This window comes from Dipteris shenzhenensis, chromosome 4 (genome assembly GCF_047967505.1).
Source record: "Dipteris shenzhenensis isolate YYH24624 ecotype China chromosome 4, Dip_SZ_1.0, whole genome shotgun sequence".
Lineage (NCBI taxonomy): Eukaryota > Viridiplantae > Streptophyta > Polypodiopsida > Gleicheniales > Dipteridaceae > Dipteris > Dipteris shenzhenensis.
The window spans coordinates 27,892,175-27,915,027 of NC_141599.1; the positions used below are offsets into that span (position 1 = coordinate 27,892,175).

Consider the following 22,853-nt stretch of genomic DNA (forward strand, 5'->3'; position numbering starts at 1 on the left):
AGGATGCCCCTTGGCTCCTCTCCTATTTGCTATAGCAACAATGCTCTTGGCTAGCTCCTTAGAAGCTAAATCCAAGAGGGAAGTCTCCAAGGGATTGAGCGTACGAATGGTAAACATCTTGTTTGTCAACAGTTTGTAGATGACACTACACTAATTACCCTTACAAATACTGAGCAGGATGTAAGCTGTGTGATGGATTGCCTTGATGTTTTCTATAAAGCTTCAAGATCTTCAACTAACCATTCCAAAACATTGTATGATACTCTCAGTGGTGGTAAGGAACAAGAGGTTCTTCAGCAGTTGGGATGTCTTAAAATTCAAAAGGGCACAATATTTAGACTTTTGGGCATTCCCAATGGGATTTGATGTCACAATGAAGCAAAGGGCGTAGCAGAGACCATAAATATCAACAAATTTATCCCATTTGGATCATCTTCAAACCATATTGATCTAGCAATTTTGGGGGGTGTTCCCAATCCATGTAAAGAGCATTAATCTTTGAACTATTAATTTGAGTGGAGAACTAGAGCAAAGTATACATAGAGCACTAAGAGGGCTTCCATGTTTCACTCTTCAGCTTGTAGGATGTTATAATTGTCATTCACAAAAAAATTAGCAAAGAAATACGATCCATCCAGTAGTGGCAAGCTAGGAATACTTCCTCGATTGATGTGATGATCGATCGGGTGCAAATGGACCCTCTGTTACAGTGGCAAAAAGAATGGGACCCCTTGTCGTATGGATTGCTTGAGTGGGAGACTCTCATAAGAATAGCGATAATTTGAAATTATGGAAGTAGCTTTAGTGAAAAGAGCTTTTGTCATGTGGATGAACTCGTGTCCAAAACCAAGCTTAATGGACATCACCTTAAGGATGAATATCTAACTAATCCGATCCATGCTTTCTCAAGATCCAAGTTGAGCGACATAGACTTTTGATTTGGATGTGACTACACAATCGATTGTGAGATGCAGTAATTTGTAATTTTGTATGCAGGCTACAGCATTTAACATTGTGAGGGGCCACGAGTCTCTAGGTTGCAATCAATTAATTCACTTGATTCATTGAGCAAGGGAGATTCTCTGATCTTAAGCAAATGTTCGAAAGTGATGTAAGAACCTTACCACATAGCATAGCTGATCTAGTAGTATTCGAAGAAGTGCACTGGGATGCCATCTTGGCCAGAGCCCTTTACCTTCGCCATGGAATTAGTTACAAGTAGCAAATAATTTGGATTGTGACACGTGCCAAGGGATGTGAATTTTTTTTTGGAGGCATTACGCAAAAGGCATGAATGGAGGATGAATGTTCTTTATTGTTATTTGCAAGCATCACCCAAAAGGGATTATTAGTCTCTTCATATGTACTTCCTTCGTCCAACATAAAACACAACACGAGATGAAACGAATCATCATAATTCAATTTGAAGTCGTATATAGGGGTTTAAACCCCTTAATCTTGTACATTTTGGTTGTGTAGCCTGCCTAGTATACAAGGTCCACACAGGTCGCATGGCTTAAGAACTCATGGGGAGGGCATCTAAGAGAGCCACTCTGATGGCGACGAGCCTTTGGAAGAGATCCGTTATCTGTTGTTGTAGCATGGCCATCGATCCTTGAACGTCTCGCGAAGTCTTTCCAAGAGTCTCAATGACTCGGCTCAACTCTATGACTGAGTCGCAAGCGAAAGAGGATGGCGTCGAGAGCATCTTGTCCACCAGGCGATGAATCTCTCTCACTGCGACTCGCATGCTCTCAAACTCCTGCAAGAGAGCAACGTCCTTAGAGCTCCGCCTCTCCATCTCCTCTTGCACTAATTCCTGCTCCAATCTTAGAAGAGGAGTGGACCATGGCTGCCTGTTGCACCTGAGTACAGTAGCTGGGATACTAGATTTCCTGGGCTTTCTCAGAGACAAAGCATCAGCAAGGACTCCCAAAACCAGAAGGGTGGTGCTCCTCGCCCCATCCATTGCATCAATGCCACTGCTATTACGCTTCTTCTGCATTCCCATTTTTCGTAGCAAGGAGCCGCAAGCTTGGAGCCTAGATGGCGGTTCGACCCCGTTGGTGGCTGCCATCTTATGCAGGCATTCGGAGAGGGTGCTTCTTGCCCGCATCAAGTTTGGCAGGCTGATCGCCCCCTCCCTCGAGTCCAAACAGTGAAGCGCATGCCGGACCAAGCGGAGGTAGTCGTGGATGTCGGCCGTCGCGTCTTTGAGAGCGTTGCAGACGTCCAGCAACTTGACGACATCGTCAATATAGTGCTGGCAGAGTTTGTGCTTTGCAGGCTGCATCTCCAGCGGGCTGGAAATGAGGGTGTGAACTGAAGTCTCCGTGGACAGAACTACAGCCAAGGCATCGAGCAGCCAGTTGAGGTGAAGGTAGGACGAGCCGCCTGGAAGTTGGAGGTGTTGAAGGCGCTCTGTCAGGTCTACTTCAAACTTTTGCAAGGCAGGGTCATGGCATTCCCGGGCGATATTGCGTTGCTCCGCTCTGAGAGAGAGGGAATGCGCCAGGGAGGCAAGAAGGGAGGAACCCATGGAGAAGTACTGAGGCTGAATACTGATTGGGATCAAAAGAACTCGGACGATGTCGACGATATTGAGGAGTGGGAGTGCGAGTGTTTTATCTTATCGCGGAGGACAGACAGCTCACCGTGCCAAGGTCTTAGTTTATGCGCTATTCTAAAGTCGCATGCATGTGCAGGCCAGAGTGTGCTGCTTTATAATATACGAGTTCTTGACCTTGTCCTATCTTACTTATATTACAACACGTTTGCATTGCTGCTTATAGGATATCGTTATTCCCCTTACACGACGTAAGAAGGCATCCAGCTCTGAGGGCGCACGTTGCTCTATACAAAATTACTCTTTCCAAGGTGCTCTACAGAAAACTACTCCTCTCTATATAAACTCCTCCTCCAAGATGCTCTCATTCACCATCGTGTCGTGACCTTCAGTGCACAAAAGCCATCATGGTCTGTACCAGCGTTGCTTCCTCTCCACCGAACCAATGCCTTAAAAAGAGCTTGAGACACCAAAGCAGAGTGTGTGGATTACTTGCACTTTAGCTTTCAATTGTGTGTCATCCGCGTTGCCTAGCTTGATTAAGTGTCCCCTTTCTCACATCAATCAACTTGTGGGGACTTTTCTTAGTTACTTATCTATACACAACATGCTCACCTTGTTCCTCACCAAGGGTGACCCATGTAAGGGGATATGCTCAACATGTTGGCCTTGCTCCTCAACAACGCATCATTGGAAGGGGGACATGCCTTTTTATTTTGGATACACATCATATCACTCCTCATGAGAGTACCTATCTCAGGGAACACATCCGTTTCAAAGGGAGACAGTCCACCATATATTTATTTACCCTACTTCAAGATGTTTATTCATTGAACTCATCACATTAACTCCTCCAACCAACTCTCCATATTTTTATTTTTGTTTAGGATTTCGAGATATAATGTTGTTGGGAGAGAACCAAAGCACATGTGTCATTTATATTATGTTATAAGAATCTAGGCACTTCACATGCACAGTAAAGCCCAGTGCCTCATTGACCGAGAATATTGAACACTAGATGGAAAAAGCACATTATCAGGCTCTATCTTATTCGAGTAGGCTTAGCTACCAAGCTTGCTTAGTTAAGTGGAAATGAGGTGGCCACAATAAAGGCTTGATTTGATGTTTTATCTTAGCATCTTCTATAAATTGACCTCGGTCACTTACTTTTCGCACTTGAATAACTCTATTATGAATTCAATTCGTTAATTGAATAACCATACTCTTATGTGTCCAATGAAAATATTTTCAAATGTATATGGTAGCAAAAGCCTTTATTTTTGCATGTCACAAGGACATTTAAAATCACCTGATTTTAGAATGTCCCAAACAGATGTTTTGCAATAATTAGGAACTTACATCGTCGTCACACAATTATTGCATGAAGATGGTGTCTATGCCGAAGTCATAGATGTTTAAGTAAGTACGTGCATAGACTTTGCAAATCTCTCAAACCAACTCTCAATGTAACAATGTATGAGACAAAGGTGACTCTTAAAAAACTACACCAAAGAAGACACCCTTGCCGATGTTATTATCAACCCTATGGTAGATAAAACCATAGTCCCAAATTGCATCACTCTCATTCATCTCTTCCAACCTTGCACAATCTTCAACCACCTCCGGACCTCGCAAGCACCTCTCCACAACTTCAGAGTACCTCTAGACCTTGCAAGCACCTCTCCTTTGAATTTGTGTGCCAGGTATGTTTTGTTTGTTTGGTGTTGTCAAGTTTTTCTTTCCTTTCCCCTTCTCCTCCCCTTACTCTTTTCTTTCCCTTTCCCTTTCCTTTTCCCTTTCCTTCCCTTTCCTTCCCTTTCCCTTTCCTTCCCTTGCCCTTTCCATTCCCTTTCTCCTCTATTCTCTCCAATTCTTTTTCCCCCTTCTCCCTTCTCTTTCTCCTTTCCCTTTTTAGAGTCCTTTCTCCCATTCTTTTTTTCCAATTTCTTCTCTTTTCTCCTTTCCCATCTCCTTTCTCCCAATCTTTTTTCTCTAATTTCTTCTCTTTCTCCTTTCCCTTCTCCTTTGTCCCATTCTTTTTTCCAATTTTCCCTCTTTAGTTTTTCCCTTCTCCTTCTCTTTCCCTTCTCCTCTCTTTTTTCCTTAAATCATTTGCAATGCTATTTGTAATGTCTTAAGCATTTCCGATGAGATGGGGTAGGCTGTTTGTATTATTTTCTTCCTTCTAGATGAAGCTTCATCCAAAAATCTTTAAACCCTTAAGGCAATAAGCATATGTCGTACACAATGTATGCATAAACCTTTAATGTATATGCTTCAAAAGTTAAAACTTTGTGCATATGCTCTCTGAATATGCATAAAATTTCAAACGTCTATCCATTTAAATTTCGATATAGGCTTTAAGCATCACTTAAGAATATGCATATGCTCTAGAGGTCAATTTTTACAATAAGAAGTAAACTTGTGTGCAATGTTTTTGGGGGCAGGGGTAATATTCCAATGAACACAGTGCTAAAGTAGGCAATCCTTCACCATTGTGCTCCATGGAATCTTCTCGATTGAGCAAAAGAGATTACATCTACATCCAATAACAAGATATATAAAAATTAACAACTTGAATTTATACTGAGAGCAATAATTCAATAGAAGATCTTACATTTATAAAAACCCCAGCAATTGCTGAGAGCCTTAGAGGTCAAAAGATTACATCTAGTGACCATAACCACTCAACCATTGCTGAGTGGTATATATAAAAACTTGACAACGGTTTATATTGAGAGCCTCAAATTGAACAAAAGAGTTTAAATTTGTAAAAACTCAACAATTCCTAAGAGTCTTACAGACCAAAAGATTACATCCAGCGAGCCAAAAGATCACTGAGAGTCTTTGAGGCCAAAAGATTGCATCCATCCATTACTGAGTGGTTATGAGCCTAGTTGAGCAAGAGGATATTTGTACAACTCAATATTGATGATTGCTGATAGTAAGAGAATATTGTACAACTCAGTATTGCTACCAGGCTAGCTTGCTACATTTGAATTTTTTGGGGAGTCAATGGAGGAGATGATGGAGAGGCCAAGGACTCTGCACATTGCTAGGACTCCGATTATGGCCCCCCCAATAAGACAAGAGTACTCTGATATGAAAATCATGAGCGCTTCATTGACATCTAGGGGGGATCGATATAGCATACCCATATAGAGGCTACAGTTGTGAATGCCATCCAAGATTTAGAGTGACATGCAGATGTAGGGGGAATTGACTGACGGAAAGAAGGGATTCCACAAGAGCCAACCTTTCCACTCCTACAGAGTGCAACACAATCACCTTATACAAGAAGGTAGACAAGATTGGGATCACGTTGCATCCAGGGGTAGTAGTGGTTGCAATAGGCATGGTGAAGATGAGTGGGTGAGCAACGGAGCGTATGAATAAGGGAGTAGATGAGTGATGAGAGTTGGAGGAGGGAGCGTGGAGAAAAGTACAGCAGGGGCGGAAGAGAGCTGAAGAAGGGTGAGTGGAGAAAAGTAGCAGAGCAGGGGCGAATGAGAGCAACATAGCAAAATGCCAAATGCCAAATACCAGGGACCTTATATATTATATAGTTCGAGCCACGATGGTGTGGCTGGATGCCGGGAGGCTAGGTGTTCCATCTAAATAATCATGACTACCATATTAATTAGCCAGTGAGGAGGGTTGCATCCAAATAATTCATGAGCCATTTTTAAGCAAAGTAGTGAAATGCCAAATGCCACGGACCTTATCTTAATCAAAGTTTGAGCCAATGTGGATCATCTTCTTCTTCTCCCTTTTGACCTAGAGGTTGGTGTGCCATCTAAATAATCATGAGACATTTTAAATCACCACCTTAATTAACCAAAATGCAAGGAGGGTTCCATGCAAATTTAATCATGAGAGATATTAATTGTAGCCCACTTTGGTCATTAGTAATGAACTGCCAACCCGATGGAATCTTAGGCACCACCATAGATGCCACCGATGGTAGTGGAAATTAATTTTGAATTGGCTAGTAATCATGAAGTAGATGCCACCATCTTGGTAATGAACGGGTAATTAATTGGTAATCAACTACACTCTATTGAGCATGCAAGACCGATGGTGGTAGCTAGCTACAGATGTCATCATCTTGGTAATTAACTAGTAATTAACCATGGTAATTAACTACAATATATTGATCATGCATGCCCAGTCACTGGTAATTAACTACACTCTACACTGCAGTGTCTAGTAATTAACTACTAGCCCAGTGGAATCTTAGCCACCACAAATGTGGCTAATGACAACCACCACCACCGGGCAATAATTACCACAAATGTAAATCATGAAGCCTAATCACCTCTAATCACTCATTACCATGTAAGCCTAGTGACTGGTATTTAACTGCACTCTACTCATCATGCTTGCAAGCCCGATGGTGGTAACTAGCAGGTGAGTACTTGCGGGCCACTACAGTGGTTGGTTGGTAACTCCTCATGGGATACCTTTCGTACAGCTGTCAGTAACTCTGCACCTGGTGGAGTACTGAAATTTGATGATGTTGTGGGTAGCTTGTTGGCCGAGGAGATTAGACGAAAGTCTATGGATGGCAACAAGAAGGATGCAGCCTTAAATGTGCAAAGGGGCAGATCACAGTTCAGGGGGAAGTCCCAAGAAAGAGGGAAGTCTCGTAGCAAATCCAGGGCACAGAAGATTGAGTGTTACCATTGTGGCAAGAAGGGCCATATGAAAAAGGATTGCTACAAGCTGAAAAGAGAGCAAAAGGATAAGAAAAAGAATGCAAATTGGGGTGCAAATCAAAAGGAAGAGAGTCCAAGGGAGGACAAAGGAAAAGTAAAGATCGAGGAGATCAATGCAGTCACACATGATAGTGACAATGACGTTCTCTTCATGTCTAGTTCATCTACAGAGTTGCTTACCACTTCGGATGATGCATATTCCCAGGATTGGATTTTGGATTCTGGTGCTTCATTCCATGTTACTCCTCATAGGGAATGGTTCTCCAATTATGACAGTGGAAAGACAGGTTGTGTGCATCTTGGAAATGACTATGCATGTGACATAGTGGGAGCAGGTGACATAAAGTTTTCTTTTGCAAATGGGTCTGCATTTGTTTTGAAACATGTGAGACATGTGCCTAAGCTGACCAAGAGTCTTATTTCAGTGGGTCAGCTAGATGATGCTGGTTTTCACACCACTTTTGGCTTTCAAAGTTGGAAAATTTAAAAGGGCTCTATGCTTTTGGCCAGGGGTGCCAAGTGTGGGACTTTGTATCCCTTACATGTATCAGGGGTATTTGATCATGTTGTTGCAATAACCGAGCAGCCAAGCACTTCTTTGTGGCATTGCAGGTTGGGACACATAAGCCAGAATGGAATGAAACTCTTATGCCGTTTGGGTTATGTACCGCATTTGAGTTTCTCTGATTTTGAATTTTGTGAGCATTGTCTCTATGGGAAGCAGACTAAATCAGCCCATAAAAGAAGGGGAAAGAAAGAGTTTGAAATGCTTGATTTGGTGCATTCAGATGTATGTGGTCCCATGCCTACACGGTCATTAGGCGGGTCTGAATACTATGTGACATTCATTGATGATGCAACTAGGAAAGTGTGGGCTTATGCTATAGCTCGGAAGAGTGATGTGTACCAAGTATTTCAGAAATGGCTGGCCTTGGTTGAGAATCAGTCAGGTAGAATGCTTAAATGCCTACGGACTGACAATGGTGGAGAGTATCTCTCTCATGACTTTCAGCATTTCTGTGATACTCGTGGGATTAAGAGGGAGCTTACATCCCCTCGTACTCCAGAGCAAAATCCAGTTGCAGAAAAGATGAACCGTACCATTCAAGAAAGGTTGCAATGCATGCTTTCCAATGCAAGTCTTTCTGGTGGTTTTTGGGCTGAGGCAATGAAGACTGCAGTGCATGTGATCAATAGATCACCTAGTAAGAGTTTGGATGGTGGTATTCCTGAAGAGGCATGGAGTGGCAAGAATCCCTCTTACTCTCATTTGCGTATATTTGGGTGTGAGGCATATGCACATGTCCCAAAAGAGCTTCGAAAGAAGCTAGATCCTAAGTCTAGGAAATGCATCTTTCTGGGTTATGGTGAAAGTGGAGAGATGGGCTATCGTCTCTGGGATCCAGAAGCAAAGAAGATCATACGCAGCCATGATGTGGTCTTCAATGAGAAGAAGATGCATAAGGCACCCATGAGGGATGTGGAAATGAGGAGAATCACTTTCCAGGATGTGAATCCACCTGCATATGTTGATAGACAGCAAGCTGTCCATGCACCAAATGTGCAAGAAATGGTACCACCAAGTACTCCCACAAATATACAATCAAGGGTGGATGATGGATCATCTATTGGTGGAAATGATGAGCCAAATGTGGCTGATATGCAAATGGGACAGCAAGCTGAAATGCCATTGAGAAGATCATCTAGAGTGTCTAGACCACCTGATAGGTTTGTTCCAGGGGTAGACTATGTGATGCTTATTGATTGCGGGGAGCCTTCTTGCTACAAAGAGGCTATGATGTGTGAGGATCAACGCAAGTGGGAGTATGCTATGCAATCAAAGATGAGTTCACTTATGAAGAATAAGACTTGGGACTTGGTTTCTTTGCCACATGGAAAGAAAGCATTGCCATGTAAATGGGTCTACAAAATGAAGGTCACAGGTGATGATGTGCCTAGGTACAAGGCCCGTTTGGTTGCTAAAGGGTTCAAGCAAGAGAAGGGTGTGGACTTTGATGAGATATTCTCTCCGGTTGTGAAGATGACCACACTTAGATGCATGCTTGGACTAGTGGCAATAGAGAATATGGAGCTTATGCAGATGGATGTCAAGACAGCTTTCTTGCATGGGGATTTGCATGAGGAAATTTACATGGTGCAACCGGAAGGCTTTGAAGAAAAGGGCAAAGAGGATTTAGTTTGCAAGCTGAAGAAGAGTCTCTATGGTCTTAAGCAAGCGCCTAGAGAATGGTATCAGAAGTTTGATGCTTTCATTCGATCCCAGGGTTTTAGAAGGAGTGAAATTGATCAGTGCCTCTACACTAAAAGGGCTAAGGATAATAGCTTGATAATCTTGGCACTATATGTGGATGATATGCTATTGGCTAGCAAGAATACTTATGAGCTAGATGCATTAAAGGCCAAGTTGCATGAGGCCTTTGATATGAAGGATTTGGGACTTGCAGGTCATATTCTTGGTATGCGCATCACACGTGATCGGAGTAGGAAACTCCTTTGGCTTTCACAAAAAGAGTATGTTACAAAAGTATTGCAGCGTTTCAATATGGAGGGGGGGAAGGCAGTGAGTACTCCATTGCCTCCATATGTGAAACTGAGTCATACAGATAGTCCCAAATCAGATGAGGAAAGGGCCATGATGGCCAAGGTTCCTTATGCATCAGCAGTTGGGAGTCTTATGTATGCTATGATAGCTACTAGACCAGACATTGCATTTGCAGTGGGAGTTGTTAGCAGGTATATGGCTAATCCAGGAAAGAGGCATTGGGAGGCAGTTAAGTGCATCATGAGGTACATGAAGGGTACCAAGGAGATGTGCATTTGCTTTGGTAAAGGAGACGTGCGTGTACTTGGGTACACAGATTCAGACTATGCAGGGCATGTGGATAGTAGGAGATCCACTTCTGGTTATGTGTTCACCTTTGCAGGTGGTGCAATGTCGTGGATGTCTCGCGCACAGAAGTGCGTTGCTTTATCTACCACAGAGGCTGAGTATGTTGCAGCCACAGAGGGTTGCAAGGAGGCCATATGGCTTGATCGGCTAGTGGGAGATTTGGGGATTCATACAGGTGTACCGACATTGCATAGTGATTCCATGAGTGCTATTTAGCTAGCACGGAATAAGGTCTTTCATGCAAAGACCAAACACATTGAGGTCAGGTACCATTTTATCAGGGAGGTACTTGAGGACAAGCGCATAGACCTTGTCAAGGTTCATACAGATGATAACCCTGCAGATATGCTGATGAAGAGTCTACCTAGTCAGCGGTTTGAGTATTGTCGTGTATTGATGGGCATTGGATAGTATGCTCACTAGTTGTTCTCCCTTAAAGGCACATTGTCCTTTAATAAGTGGGAGGTTGTGGGGGTTAAAGGTCACTGTGCCTTAACCCCGGTTATGTACAATACTCAAACACATATATAAATGAATGTAAAAGAAGATTAGGGTGGTTCTGCACCCACCAAAACTTGTGTGGCTCTCTGTCTCTCTCTCTCCTTCTTCCGTTCTTGCTTCCGTTGAGAGCACTCTCAGCCGGCTACATAGCCGAGCCCCTTCGCCCATGCCATCTTATGCCCCTTCCTCCATGCCGTCAAGAGGTCCTTTTGTCTTGCAGAGCCGTCAGCATACTCCTGTGCAGTCGAGAATCGGTTCTCCAGCCATGAGTGGTCCACGTAGTCCCATGTAGTCTCCAGCTACGAGTGGTGGCCAGCGTACTAGCTCGACATGACATGGTAGCAGGTGTAGTAGCAGGGAGAGCGGTGGGGGATGCATGGCACAGTGCTTTGGGAGGGGTGGTGGTGGGGACGAGGATGATTCAGATGATTTAGACGTGCCTTCGGTTCTCCTTCGGTTATGGTACGATCTTCTATGACATCACTCAGACAGGAGGCATCTTGATGGATGCATGGGGGAAGGACATCATGGCCTTCATGCACTCTGTAATTGCTAAAAATTATAGAGATTTCTTTATCTACTACAAAGACCATCCAAAGAGGTTGGCTGATGAGACCCTCGCTACTGTTCACTCTAGGTATCATAACCCCCCCAATCTTCAGTTCACAGATAAATGGGCCAAGTCAAATATTGTTACAATACTAGGCAATAAAAGATCTTTGCTTTAGAGGTAGGCACTAGCGGAGCTTGCCAGGCTCAAAGGAGGTCAACCAACAAGGGGCCTGCCCCACACCACTCACAAGCGTGAGTGGAAGAAAGCAATGAAATCAACGAGGGAGGAATCTAGTCTGCAGCACGTGGAGGCACAAAGGATCCAAATGGAGCAATATGGAAGCATGCATTTTGGAGTAGGGGGTGTTGAATCATGGGAGGCCCAATTTGTAAGTATCGATCTCAAATTATATTGTCTATGTAGTTTATAAGGAGGTTGTTTCTTTGTACTAACCCCTCCGCAAAAATTGTCATCTTGCAGCTTGATATCATGGGCAGATACCCTACTCTTGTCGAGACAGCCTACCACCACCACCATCGCAGAGAAGATACATGGAAGCACTTTTATAATGACGGGTTGATTACTGAGGAGCAGTATATCCGAGCTATTGGAGCATCCCCCGAGGTATTTGAAAGTAATTAAATAATGTCAATAATATAAGTAAAGATTTGGTTTTTCATACATTGATATATGTTGTCCCTTCTTTACAGGCCCCTGCACAAGAAGACGAGGAAGGAGGTGGAGAAGGGAGCACAGAAGGGAGTGTAGAAGGGAGCGACGACGTGGAGAACTTAGATTAGTGGTAGAAGTAGTGCTAGCTACTCTTTTCTGTACTTAAAGCCACTGGTGTGGCTTCGTGCCTCTTGTATATACACTCCTCTTATTTTTGGTACTTGAAGCCATAGGATGTGGCTTAGCTTCGTGCTATATGTACATACAAGCACTTTTTGAGCATTCAATTTTCTTGTGTAACGTTCTATCAATTAATGCCTTGTGAACTAAACGTTTTGGAGTTGTACTGTTTTATTTGGAATTGTAATTGTCGGCTATAGACATGCTTGCAAGAGTGCTAATTAAAATGCGGTTGGCTGTAAAAATTGAATTACACAATGTGGAAATGGAATTCCTGTAACTACATAGCATACACAACATACATAGCATTTTGTAAATTTAAAAAAGATTATGTAGCACGTCTATCAAACCATCTATAAATGCATCTATATACGTGTCTGTCTATTCGAGGACCGTCTATTTATGCGTTTATAAAAGCGTCTATACACGTGTTTAATGATGCGTCTGTCTATTTTTAAAATTTTCTAGCAAAGCATCTATTTAGGTGTCTATATGCACGTCTATACGTGTGTCTGTCTACTATATAGATGTGCCATTAGACGCTAGTCTCTAGACGTGTAAATAAACGTGCCCGTAAGTTTTTTTTTTAGTTGAGTAAATGCGTTTGTGTGCACGTCTATAGGTGCTTTGTCTTATTGTGGGGGGGACAAAAGATTATGTGAGGAGAATTCAAATTGTGCAAACACGTTCTGGAGCTCAATGTGTTCAAGGAAATCCATTATGAGAGGGGGTAGAAGTTGTAGGAAGAGTGCAAGGGAGAAAAAAACGGTCGAGAGGGATAGAAGCAAAAACAATGAAGGCAATGGAATAGTGGAGGCTTAAGTTGCTGTCTGAGTGCAAGGGAGAAAGAAATAGTCGAGAGGGATAGAAGACAAAACAGTGAAGGGAATGGAATAGCAGAGGCCTAAGTTTGTAGCCGCACTACAAGGAATTTTCAAGGTGAGAGCCACCATGGGGGTTGGCCCAAATTTTCATTAATTCAAGGCAGTAGTACTACCTTGCATGGTAATGAGTGATTAGAGGTGATTAGGTTTCATGATTTACATCTATGGTAATTACTGTCATCATTTTGTTAGTGGTGGACATCAGTGGTGGACATCAGTGGTGGCATCTACGATTACAAACCACATCTGTGGTTGCAGCTAAGATTCCATTAGGATGGCAGTTAATTACCAACCAACCACTGTAGTGGCCCGCAAGTACTCACTTGCTAGTTACCACCATCGGGCTTGCAAGCATGATGAGTAGAGTGTAGTTAAATACCAGTCACTAGGCTTACATGGTAATGAGTGATTAGAGGTGATTAGGCTTCATGATTTACGTTTGTGGTAATTATTGCCCGGTGGTGGTGGTTGTCATTAGCCACATTTGTGGTGGCTAAGATTCCACTGGGCTGGTAGTTAATTACCAGACACTGCAGTGTAGAGTGTAGTTAATTACCAGTGACTGGGCTTGCATGATCAATATATTGTAGTTAATTACCATGGTTAATTACTAGTTAAATACCAGTTAATTACCAAGATGATGACATCTGTAGCTAGTTATCACCATCGGTCTTGCATGCTCAGTAGAGTGTAGTTAATTACCAAGATGGTGGCATCTACTTCATGATTACTAGCCACATCAAAATTAATTTCCACTACCATCGGTGGCATCTATGGTGGTGCCTAAGATTCCATGAGGTTGGCAGTTCATTACTAACGACCAAAGTGGGCTACAATTAATATATCTCATGATTAAATTTACATGGAACCCTCCTTGCATTTTGGTTAATTAAGGTGGTGATTTAAAATGTCTCATGATTATTTGGATGGCACACCAGCCTCTACGTCAAAAGGGAGAAGAAGAACATGTTCCACGCTGGCTCAAACTTTGATTAAGATAAGGTCCGTGGCGTTTGGCATTTCACTACTTTGCTTAAAAATGGCTCATGAAATATTTGGATGCAACCACCCTCAGATTCTGGCTAATTAAGATGGTAGTCATGATTATTTAGATGGAACACCTAGCCTCCCGGCATCTAGCCACACCATCGTGGCTCGAACTATATAATATATAAGGTCCCTCGTATTTGGCATTTGGCATTTTGCTATGTTGCTCTCATTCGCCCCTGCTCTGCTACTTTTCTCCACTCACCCTCCTTCAGCTCTCTTCCGCCCCGGCTGTACTTTTCTCCATGCTCCCTCCTCCAACTCTCATCACTCATCTGCTCCCTTATTCATCTGCTCCATTGCTCACCCACTCATCTTCACCATGCCTATTTCAACTACTACTACCCCTCAATGCAATGTGATCCCAATCTTGTCTGCCTTCTTGTATAGGGTGATTGTGTTGCACTCTGCAGGAGTGGAAAGGCTGGCTCTTGTGGAATTCCTTCTTTCCGTCAGTCGATTCCCCCTACATCTGCATGTCACTCTAGAGCTTGGATGGCATGCATAACTGTAGCCTCTATATGGCTGTGCTATATCGATTCCCCCTAGATGTCGATGAAGTGCTCATGATTTTCATAGCAAAGTACTCTTGTCTTATTGGGGGGGCCATAATTGGAGTCCTGGCAATGTGCAGAGTCCTTGGCCTCTCCATCATCTCCTCCATTGGCTCCCCAAAAAACTCAAATGCAGCAAGCTAGCTTGGTAGCAATACTGAGTTGTACAATATTCTCTTACTATCAGCAATCATCAATATTGAGTTGTACAAATATCCTCTTGCTCAACGAGGCTCATAACCACTCAGCAATGGATGGATGTAATCTTTTGGCCTCAAAGACTCTCAGTGATCTTTTGGCTCGTTGAATGTAATCTTTTGGTCTATAAGACTCTTAGAAATTGTTGAGTTTTTTCAAATTTAAACTCTTTTGTTCAATTTGAGGCTCTCAATATAAACCGTCGTCAAGTTTCTATATATACCACTCAGCAATGGTTGAGTGGTTATGGTCACTAGATGTAATCTTTTGACCTCTAAGGCTCTCAGCAATTACTGAGGTTTTTATAAATGTAAGATCTTCTATTGAATTATTGCTCTCAGTATAAATTCAAGTTGTTAATTTTTATATATCTTGTTATTGGTGGATGTAGATGTAATCTCTTTTGCTCAATCGAGAAGATTCCATGGAGCACAATGGTGAAGGATTCCCTACTTTAGCACTGTGTTCATTGGAATATTACCCCTGCCCCCAAAAACATTGCACACAAGTTTCCTTCTTATTGTAAACATTGACCTCTAGAGCATATGCATATTCTTAAGTGATGCTTAAAGCCTATATCCAAAACTATATGGATAGACCTTTGAAATTTTATGCATATTCAGAGAGCATATGCACAAAGTTTTACAACTTTGAGCTTTTGAAGCATATACATGAAAGGTTTATGCATACATTGTGTAGGATATATGCTTATTGCTTCAAGGTTTTAAAGATTTTTGGATGAAGCTTCATCTAGAAGGAAGAAAATAATACAAACAACCTACCCCATATCATTGCAAATGCTTAAGGCATTACAAATGGCATTGCAAATGATTTAAGGAAAAAAGAGAGGAGAAGGGAAAGAGAAGGAGAAGGGAAAAAATAAAGAGGGAAAATTGGAAAAAAGAATGGGACAAAGGAGAAGGGAAAGGAGAAAGAGAAGAAATTGGAGAAAAAAGATTAGGAGAAAGGAGAAGGGAAAGGAGAAAAGAGAAGAAACGCATGGTCAAGAAGCCATATCTCCATGTTTTAACCATGCATCATGCATGGGCATTTAAAAAATGCCTTAGTGGCCTTCTAGGCATGCAAATGGGACAAGATGGCCATGATGCTTTGAATGGGTGTTAAACTCACATGTGTTAAGGTATGTTGAACTTATCATTCCCATCAAGCATATTTCCATGTTTTTGACCATGCATCTGATGTCCATAATAATTTTAATGGGATTTACAATAAACTAATTTTGATCACTTGCATCGTATCATGCCCATCGGCGGGTACCATTTGTATGGTCAAGAAGCCATATTTCCATGTTTTTGACCATGCATCATGCATGTGCGGGGAAAAAGTGCCTCGATGGTCTTCTAGGCATGAAAATGGGATGCCATGGCAATAATACTTTAATAAAATAAATAACTTAAGGCTCATTAAAAGTTTCATGCCGATTAGGTAACATTTGCATGGTCAAGAAGCCACGTTTCCTTGTTTTTGACCATGCATCACACATGTGAGGGGAAAAAATACCCCGACAGTATTCTAAGCAAGAAAATGGTATCGATGTCTATGAGACTCTAAATAGGGATTATAATATAGTATTTTAAGCTTCATACAAAATACCATGCCCATCGAGGACCATTTGCATGGGCAAGAAGCCATATTTCCATGTTTTTGACCATGCATCACGCATGTGCCCTAAACAATGCCTTGGTGGCACTCTAAGAATGCAAATGGTACCCGACGGCCATGATACCTTTCATGGGCCTTAAAATCACCTAGTCTAAGTATTTTTTAAATTATTATGCCCATTGGTACCATTTTCATGGTCAACAAGACATATTTCCATGTTTCTACCCACACATCACATATGGGCATACAAAAAAACACCTTGCTAGTCTTTTAAGCATCCAAATGGGACCTAGTTGCCATGATACTTTGTAGGGGCCTTGAAATAACCTAAACTAATTACCTCACAAATTATCATGCCCATTGAGTATGATTTCATGGTTAGAAGACATATTTACGTGTTTTTACCCAAGCATCATGCATGGGCATACAAAACATTACCTCAGTGGTCTTCCAAGCATGCAAATGGGACTATATGGCCATGATACCTTGCAAAGGCCTTAGCCTCACCTAATTTCAGGGCCATGCAAATTATCATGCCCATAGGTACCATTCTCATGCTTAGAAGACATATTTTCATGTTTTTCCCATGCATCACCGATGGGCATACAATCCCATGCATCACCCATGGGCATACAACAAAAGGATTTGGTGGTCTTCTAAGCATGATAATGGGACTAGGGATGATTTCTTAAGGTTAGTTTCGTCAAGAAGCAAAATTTTCATATTGGTATCGAAAGTTTATATGCCCTAATAAAAAAAAAGTTTGAAACATTCGCCAGGATTTGAAACTTTTATGTGAAAAATTTTAAATTTTTTCCAGGATTCACACATTTTATGTCAAAGTTCAAAAGAAAATATACAGAATTCTACTATATTCTATCAATATTGTGAATCTAAAAAAATGAGCCGAGCGACAAACTTTCGCCAGGTTTTTATATTAATATATTAATATACCTTCGATAAAAACATCTATGAATAGGACTTGATGACTAGAATACCTTACACATACCTTAAGCCCCATGCAAAGTTTCATGACCATTGGGTAGTGTTTGCATGGTCGAGACATATTTCCATGTTTCTTCCCAATGCATCAAGCATGGGCATATAAAAAAATGCCTTGGTGGCCTTCTAAGCATGCAGATGGTACTTGATGGCCATAATATTTTTAATGGGTCTTAAACTCAGCTAATTTAAGGCTTGCAAAAAGTAGCATGCCCATTGGGTACCATTTGCATGGTGAAGAAGCCATATTTCCATGTTTTTGCCCATGCATCACGCATGGGCGTTTAAAAAAATACCTTGGTAGTTTCTAGGCATGTAAATTGTACCCGATGGTCATGATACTTTTTAGAGGACTTAAAATCACCTACTTGAAGGCCTGTACTAAGAATCATGCTAATGGGTTACCATACTCGTGGTCAAGAAGACATATTTCCATGTTTCTGCCCATGTATCACGTAGGGACTTACCATTTTCCGAGCTAAAACCCCCGAGCTTCCAAGATTTTGGAAGTTTGAAAGGCTGAATATGTTGGCTTTATCATGTTTTTTACATAATAGTTTGACAATATTTTTTAAAGGACTAGCCTAGGAATTTTTAAAAAATCGAAAGGGGAACCAACACAAAAGGCATTGTACCTTGCAAACCATACGTTGGAATGAGGAGGTTAAAAAAAAAAAATGTTGCTTTGTTCATGCTTATCCCAATGATGGATTCAAATTTGATATTTGAGAAGCCCCAACATTATTTCTTTGGCAAAATAGGGATGGGAGCTAATACAAAAAGCATCACAACTTGCAAAGTGCACCTCAGAATGAGAAGGTGTAAAAAACAAAAATGCTCTTGAATTTTCATGCTCTATCTAATGAGGGTCTAATGACAGATTCAAAATTGAAATTTGAGAGGCCCCAATATATCACTATTTTTTGGGCAAAATAGGGGGGATGGGGGGGGGGGAGGTCATGTAAACAGTATCACAACTTGCAAACTATATATTTAAATGAGGAGGTACCTTAACACTCTTTGGACCACAAAATCTAGTATACAAAGTCCTATCCATAAAGCATTTTATCAATGCTTTTACCAATAGAATTATCACCTCTGGTATATTTCTAGAGAGGTTCTTGACAAACATACCAATGGAACAAAGAATTTTCAACAATTTTGACAAGTAGGATCCATTTTTTCCATGTTTTGTCATCATGTATGGATTATCCAATAACCTAGTATTGCATTGAAGAGGAGGATGCACTAAATGAGGATGAAATAATGCACGACATGATTAACACTTAGTTTGGTGCTCCTTCACCCTAGAATGAAAGAGAAAAAGATGTGGAAGTTAATAGGGAGGAAAGCATGAGTCTTAAGGAGCCAAAGAGCTTGCAACGTGAGCAAGCACCATGTAGTATGAAGGGGCAAGTAGATCTCATCTTGCAGCCATTCTTTTGATCTTCAATTTACAAGCAACCTATGGATGGTAAAAAATTAGCATTCTTTCCCTCTTTTGGTAAGAGTTCTGCCTAGTTTTGATGTATTCTAAACTATAATTTCAAGCATGTACTTCCAATTTGTTGCTTTGAATTCATTGAATGTATCAATGTATCAATGTTGAGAGAGAGAGAGAGAGAGAGAGAGAGAGAGAGAGAGAGAGAGAGAGAGAGATGACTAACTAATTCTTCACTATGCTATATTCCAAAGATATTGAAATAGATACATGTTCACCCCTTAGGGTTAGGTTTTGTCCCAAAAATTTTGATCATATACGGTGATTTAAACCGTTTCACATATGGATGAGTCCACCTCCAATCACTTAGTGATGCTTCACACGTCTATCTTAAGTCATAAATCCTATCAAAGAGAAATTTAAATGCATTGCAAAGGCTATCCTTGCAGGATGAGAAAGTACAAGTGGTGACCAAAAAAAGCATGGTAACCATTTTGCAGTAAATGAAGACACCATGTAAGCAAAGGGATTTATCATTGGATCCAAAGATACTAAAGATGACAAAGAGGATGAAGGGAATTGAACAGCATCCCTATTTAGAGTGAACTTGGCTGTCAATAGCCATTGCATGGCTAGAGTGAATGGGCTTGAATGTATTTTAGGAATTGCCATGGAAGTATGTACTCAATCACATTCTTGCCAAGGAGGTAATCGACACCTATAGATACAAACTCTTTCAACCTGGCTAGCAACTATGATTATGGTGAATGAAGCCTAGGTGGTGGCAATTTGTAGGCTTCTAACCAATGAAGATATTCTTAAGTAGTTGTGTTTTTCCAACATTGACATTTGTTTGTTAACGAGTATGGAGGTTTTGAAAGAGTACTAATTGATTTCAATGCAATATAAGATACTCGATCTTTAGATATATAATGTGAAATACTAATTAAAAGCTATATTTTTTATTATGTTTCTATAAAGGTAACTTTATGAATAGATCCAATATGATGAGATAAAGAATTTCTTATTGTACTTAACACTAAGAATTGGCCCCCAAGGTTGTTGTTTCCACACTTTGAGAAAAGCACTAAGAGCCAAGAATGTTTTTTCATTGGCAAGAGTGTCTTCTTTGGTGTAGTTTTTTGAGAGTCACCTTTGTCTCATACATTGTTATTCAAATCAGGTTATTTTAAATGTCCTTGTGACATGCAAAAATAAAGGCTTTTGCTACCATATACATTTGGAAACATTTTCATTGGAACAAAAGATCAAATTTGGACACATAAGAGTATGGTTATTCAATTAATGAATTGAATTCATAATAGAGTTATTCAAGTGCGAAAAGTAAGTGACCGAGGTTAATTTATAGGAGACGCTAAGATAAAACATCACATCCATCCTCTATTGTGGCCACCTCATTTCCACTTAACTAAGCAAGCTTGGTAGCCAAGCCTACTCGAATAAGATAGAGCCTGATGTTGTGCTTTTTCCATCTAGTGTTCAATATTCTCGATCAATGAGACACTCGGCTTTATTGTGCATGTGAAGTGCCTAGATTCTCATAACATAATATAAATGACACATGTGCTTTGGTTCTCTCCCAACTACATTATATCTCAAAATCCTAAACAAAAATGAAAATATGGGAAGTTGCTTGGAGGAGTTAATGTGATGAGTTCAATGAATAAACATCTTGAAGTAGGGTAAATAAATATATGGTGGACTGTCTCCCTTTGAAACGGATGTGTTCCCTGAGATAGGTACTCTCATGAGGAGTGATATGATGTGTATCCAAAATAAAAAGGCATGTCCCCCTTCCAATGATGTGTTGTTGAGGAGCAAGGCCAACACGTTGAGCATGTCCCCTTACACGGGTCAGCCTTGGTGAGGAACAAGGTGAGCATGTTGTGTATAGATAAGCAACTAAGAAAAGTCCCCACAAGTTGATTGATGTGAGAAAGGGGACACTATGTCAAGCTAGGCAACACGGATGACACACAATTGAAAGCTAAAGTGCAAGCAATCCACACACTCTGCTTTGGTGTCTCAAGCTCTTTTTAAGGCATTGGTTCGGTGGAGAGGAAGCAACGCTCGTACAGACCATGATGGCTTTTGTGCATTGAAGGTCATGACACGATGGTGAATGAGAGCATCTTGGAGGAGGAGTTTATATAGAGAGGAGCAGTTTTCTGTAGAGCACCTTGGAAAGAGTAATTTTGTATAGAGCAACGTGCGCCCTCAGAGCTGGATGCCTTCTTATGTCGTGTAAGGGGAATAACGATATCCTATAAGCAGCAATGCAAACGTGTTGTAATATAAGTAAGATAGGACAAGGTCAAGAACTCGTATATTATAAAGCAGCACACTCTGGCCTGCACATGCATGCGACTTTAGAATAGCGCATAAACTAAGACCTTGGCACGGTGAGCTCTCTGTCCTCCGCGATAAGATAAAACACTGGCACGTTCACTCCTCAATATCGTCGACATCGTCCGAGTTCTTTTGATCCCAATCAGTATTCAGCCTCAGTACTTCTCCATGGGTTCCTCCCTTCTTGCCTCCCTGGCGCATTCCCTCTCTCTCAGAGCGGAGCAACGCAATATCGCCCGGGAATGCCATGACCCTGCCTTGCAAAAGTTTGAAGTAGACCTGACAGAGCGCCTTCAACACCTCCAACTTCCAGGCGGCTCGTCCTACCTTCACCTCAACTGGCTGCTCGATGCCTTGGCTGTAGTTCTGTCCACGGAGACTTCAGTTCACACCCTCATTTCCAGCCCGCTGGAGATGCAGCCTGCAAAGCACAAACTCTGCCAGCACTATATTGACGATGTCGTCAAGTTGCTGGACGTCTGCAACGCTCTCAAAGACGCGACGGCCGACATCCACGACTACCTCCGCTTGGTCCGGCATGCGCTTCACTGTTTGGACTCGAGGGAGGGGGCGATCAGCCTGCCAAACTTGATGCGGGCAAGAAGCACCCTCTCCGAATGCCTGCATAAGATGGCAGCCACCAACGGGGTCGAACCGCCATCTAGGCTGCAAGCTTGCGGCTCCTTGCTACGAAAAATGGGAATGCAGAAGAAGCACAATAGCAGTGGCATTGATGCAATGGATGGGGCGAGGAGCACCACCCTTGTGGTCTTGGAAGTCCTTGCTGATGCTTTGTCTCTGAGAAAGCCCAGGAAATCTAGTATCCCAGCTACTGTACTCAGGTGCAACAGGCAGCCATGGTCCACTCCTCTTCTGAGATTGGAGCAGGAATTAGTGCAAGAGGAGATGGAGAGGCGGAGCTCTAAGGACGTTGCTCTCTTGCAGGAGTTTGAGAGCATGCGAGTCGCAGTGAGAGAGATTCATCGCCTGGTGGACAAGATGCTCTCGACGCCATCCTCTTTCGCTTGCGACTCAGTTATAGAGTTGAGGCGAGTCATTGAGACTCTTAGAAAGACTTCGCGAGACGTGCAAGGATCGATGGCCATGCTACAACAACAGATAACGGATCTCTTCCAAAGGCTCGTGGCCATCAGAGTGGCTCTCTTAGATGCCCTCCCCATGAGTTCTTAAGCCATGCGACCTGTGTGGACCTTGTATACTAGGCAGGCTACACAACCAAATTGTACAAGATTAAGGGGTTTAAACCCCTATATACGACTTCAAATTGAATTATGATGATTCGTTTCATCTCGTGTTGTGTTTTATGTTGGACGAAGGAAGTACATATAAAGAGACTAATGATTCCTTTTGGGTAATGCTTGCAAATAACAATAAAGAACATTCATCCTCCATTCATGCCTGTTGTGTAATGCCTCCAAAAAAAAATTCACATCCCTTGGCACGTGTCAGAATCCGAATTATTTGCTACTCGTAACTAATTCCATGGCGAAGGTAAAGGGCTCTGGCCAAGATGGCATCCTAGTGCACTTCTTCGAAACTACTAGATCAGCTATGCTATGTGGTAAGGTTCTTACATCACTTTGGAACATTTGCTTAAGATCAGAGAATCTCC

At 41.8% G+C, this 22,853-nt stretch overlaps 2 protein-coding genes across 2 annotated transcripts; one reads left to right on the forward strand and one right to left on the reverse strand.

Moving 5' to 3' along the window:
• Positions 1 to 1,516: 1,516 nt before the first annotated feature.
• Positions 1,517 to 2,539, reverse strand: LOC147902670 (protein BPS1, chloroplastic-like). The gene has a single exon (XM_087373916.1). The coding sequence runs from the start codon at positions 2,537 to 2,539 to the stop codon at positions 1,517 to 1,519; it is 1,023 nt and encodes a 340-aa protein (XP_087230042.1).
• Positions 2,540 to 21,388: 18,849 nt separating this feature from the next.
• Positions 21,389 to 22,411, forward strand: LOC147902671 (protein BPS1, chloroplastic-like). Its single transcript, XM_087373917.1, has one exon. It carries the CDS (start codon positions 21,389 to 21,391, stop codon positions 22,409 to 22,411), a length of 1,023 nt encoding a protein of 340 aa, XP_087230043.1.
• The last annotated feature ends 442 nt before the right edge of the window (positions 22,412 to 22,853 follow it).

Coding starts and splice junctions, on each gene's coding strand:
- LOC147902670 (XM_087373916.1), bottom strand. CDS start 2,539: ATGGGTTCCTCCCTTCTTGCCTCCCTGGCGCATTCCCTCTCTCTCAGA.
- LOC147902671 (XM_087373917.1), top strand. CDS start 21,389: ATGGGTTCCTCCCTTCTTGCCTCCCTGGCGCATTCCCTCTCTCTCAGA.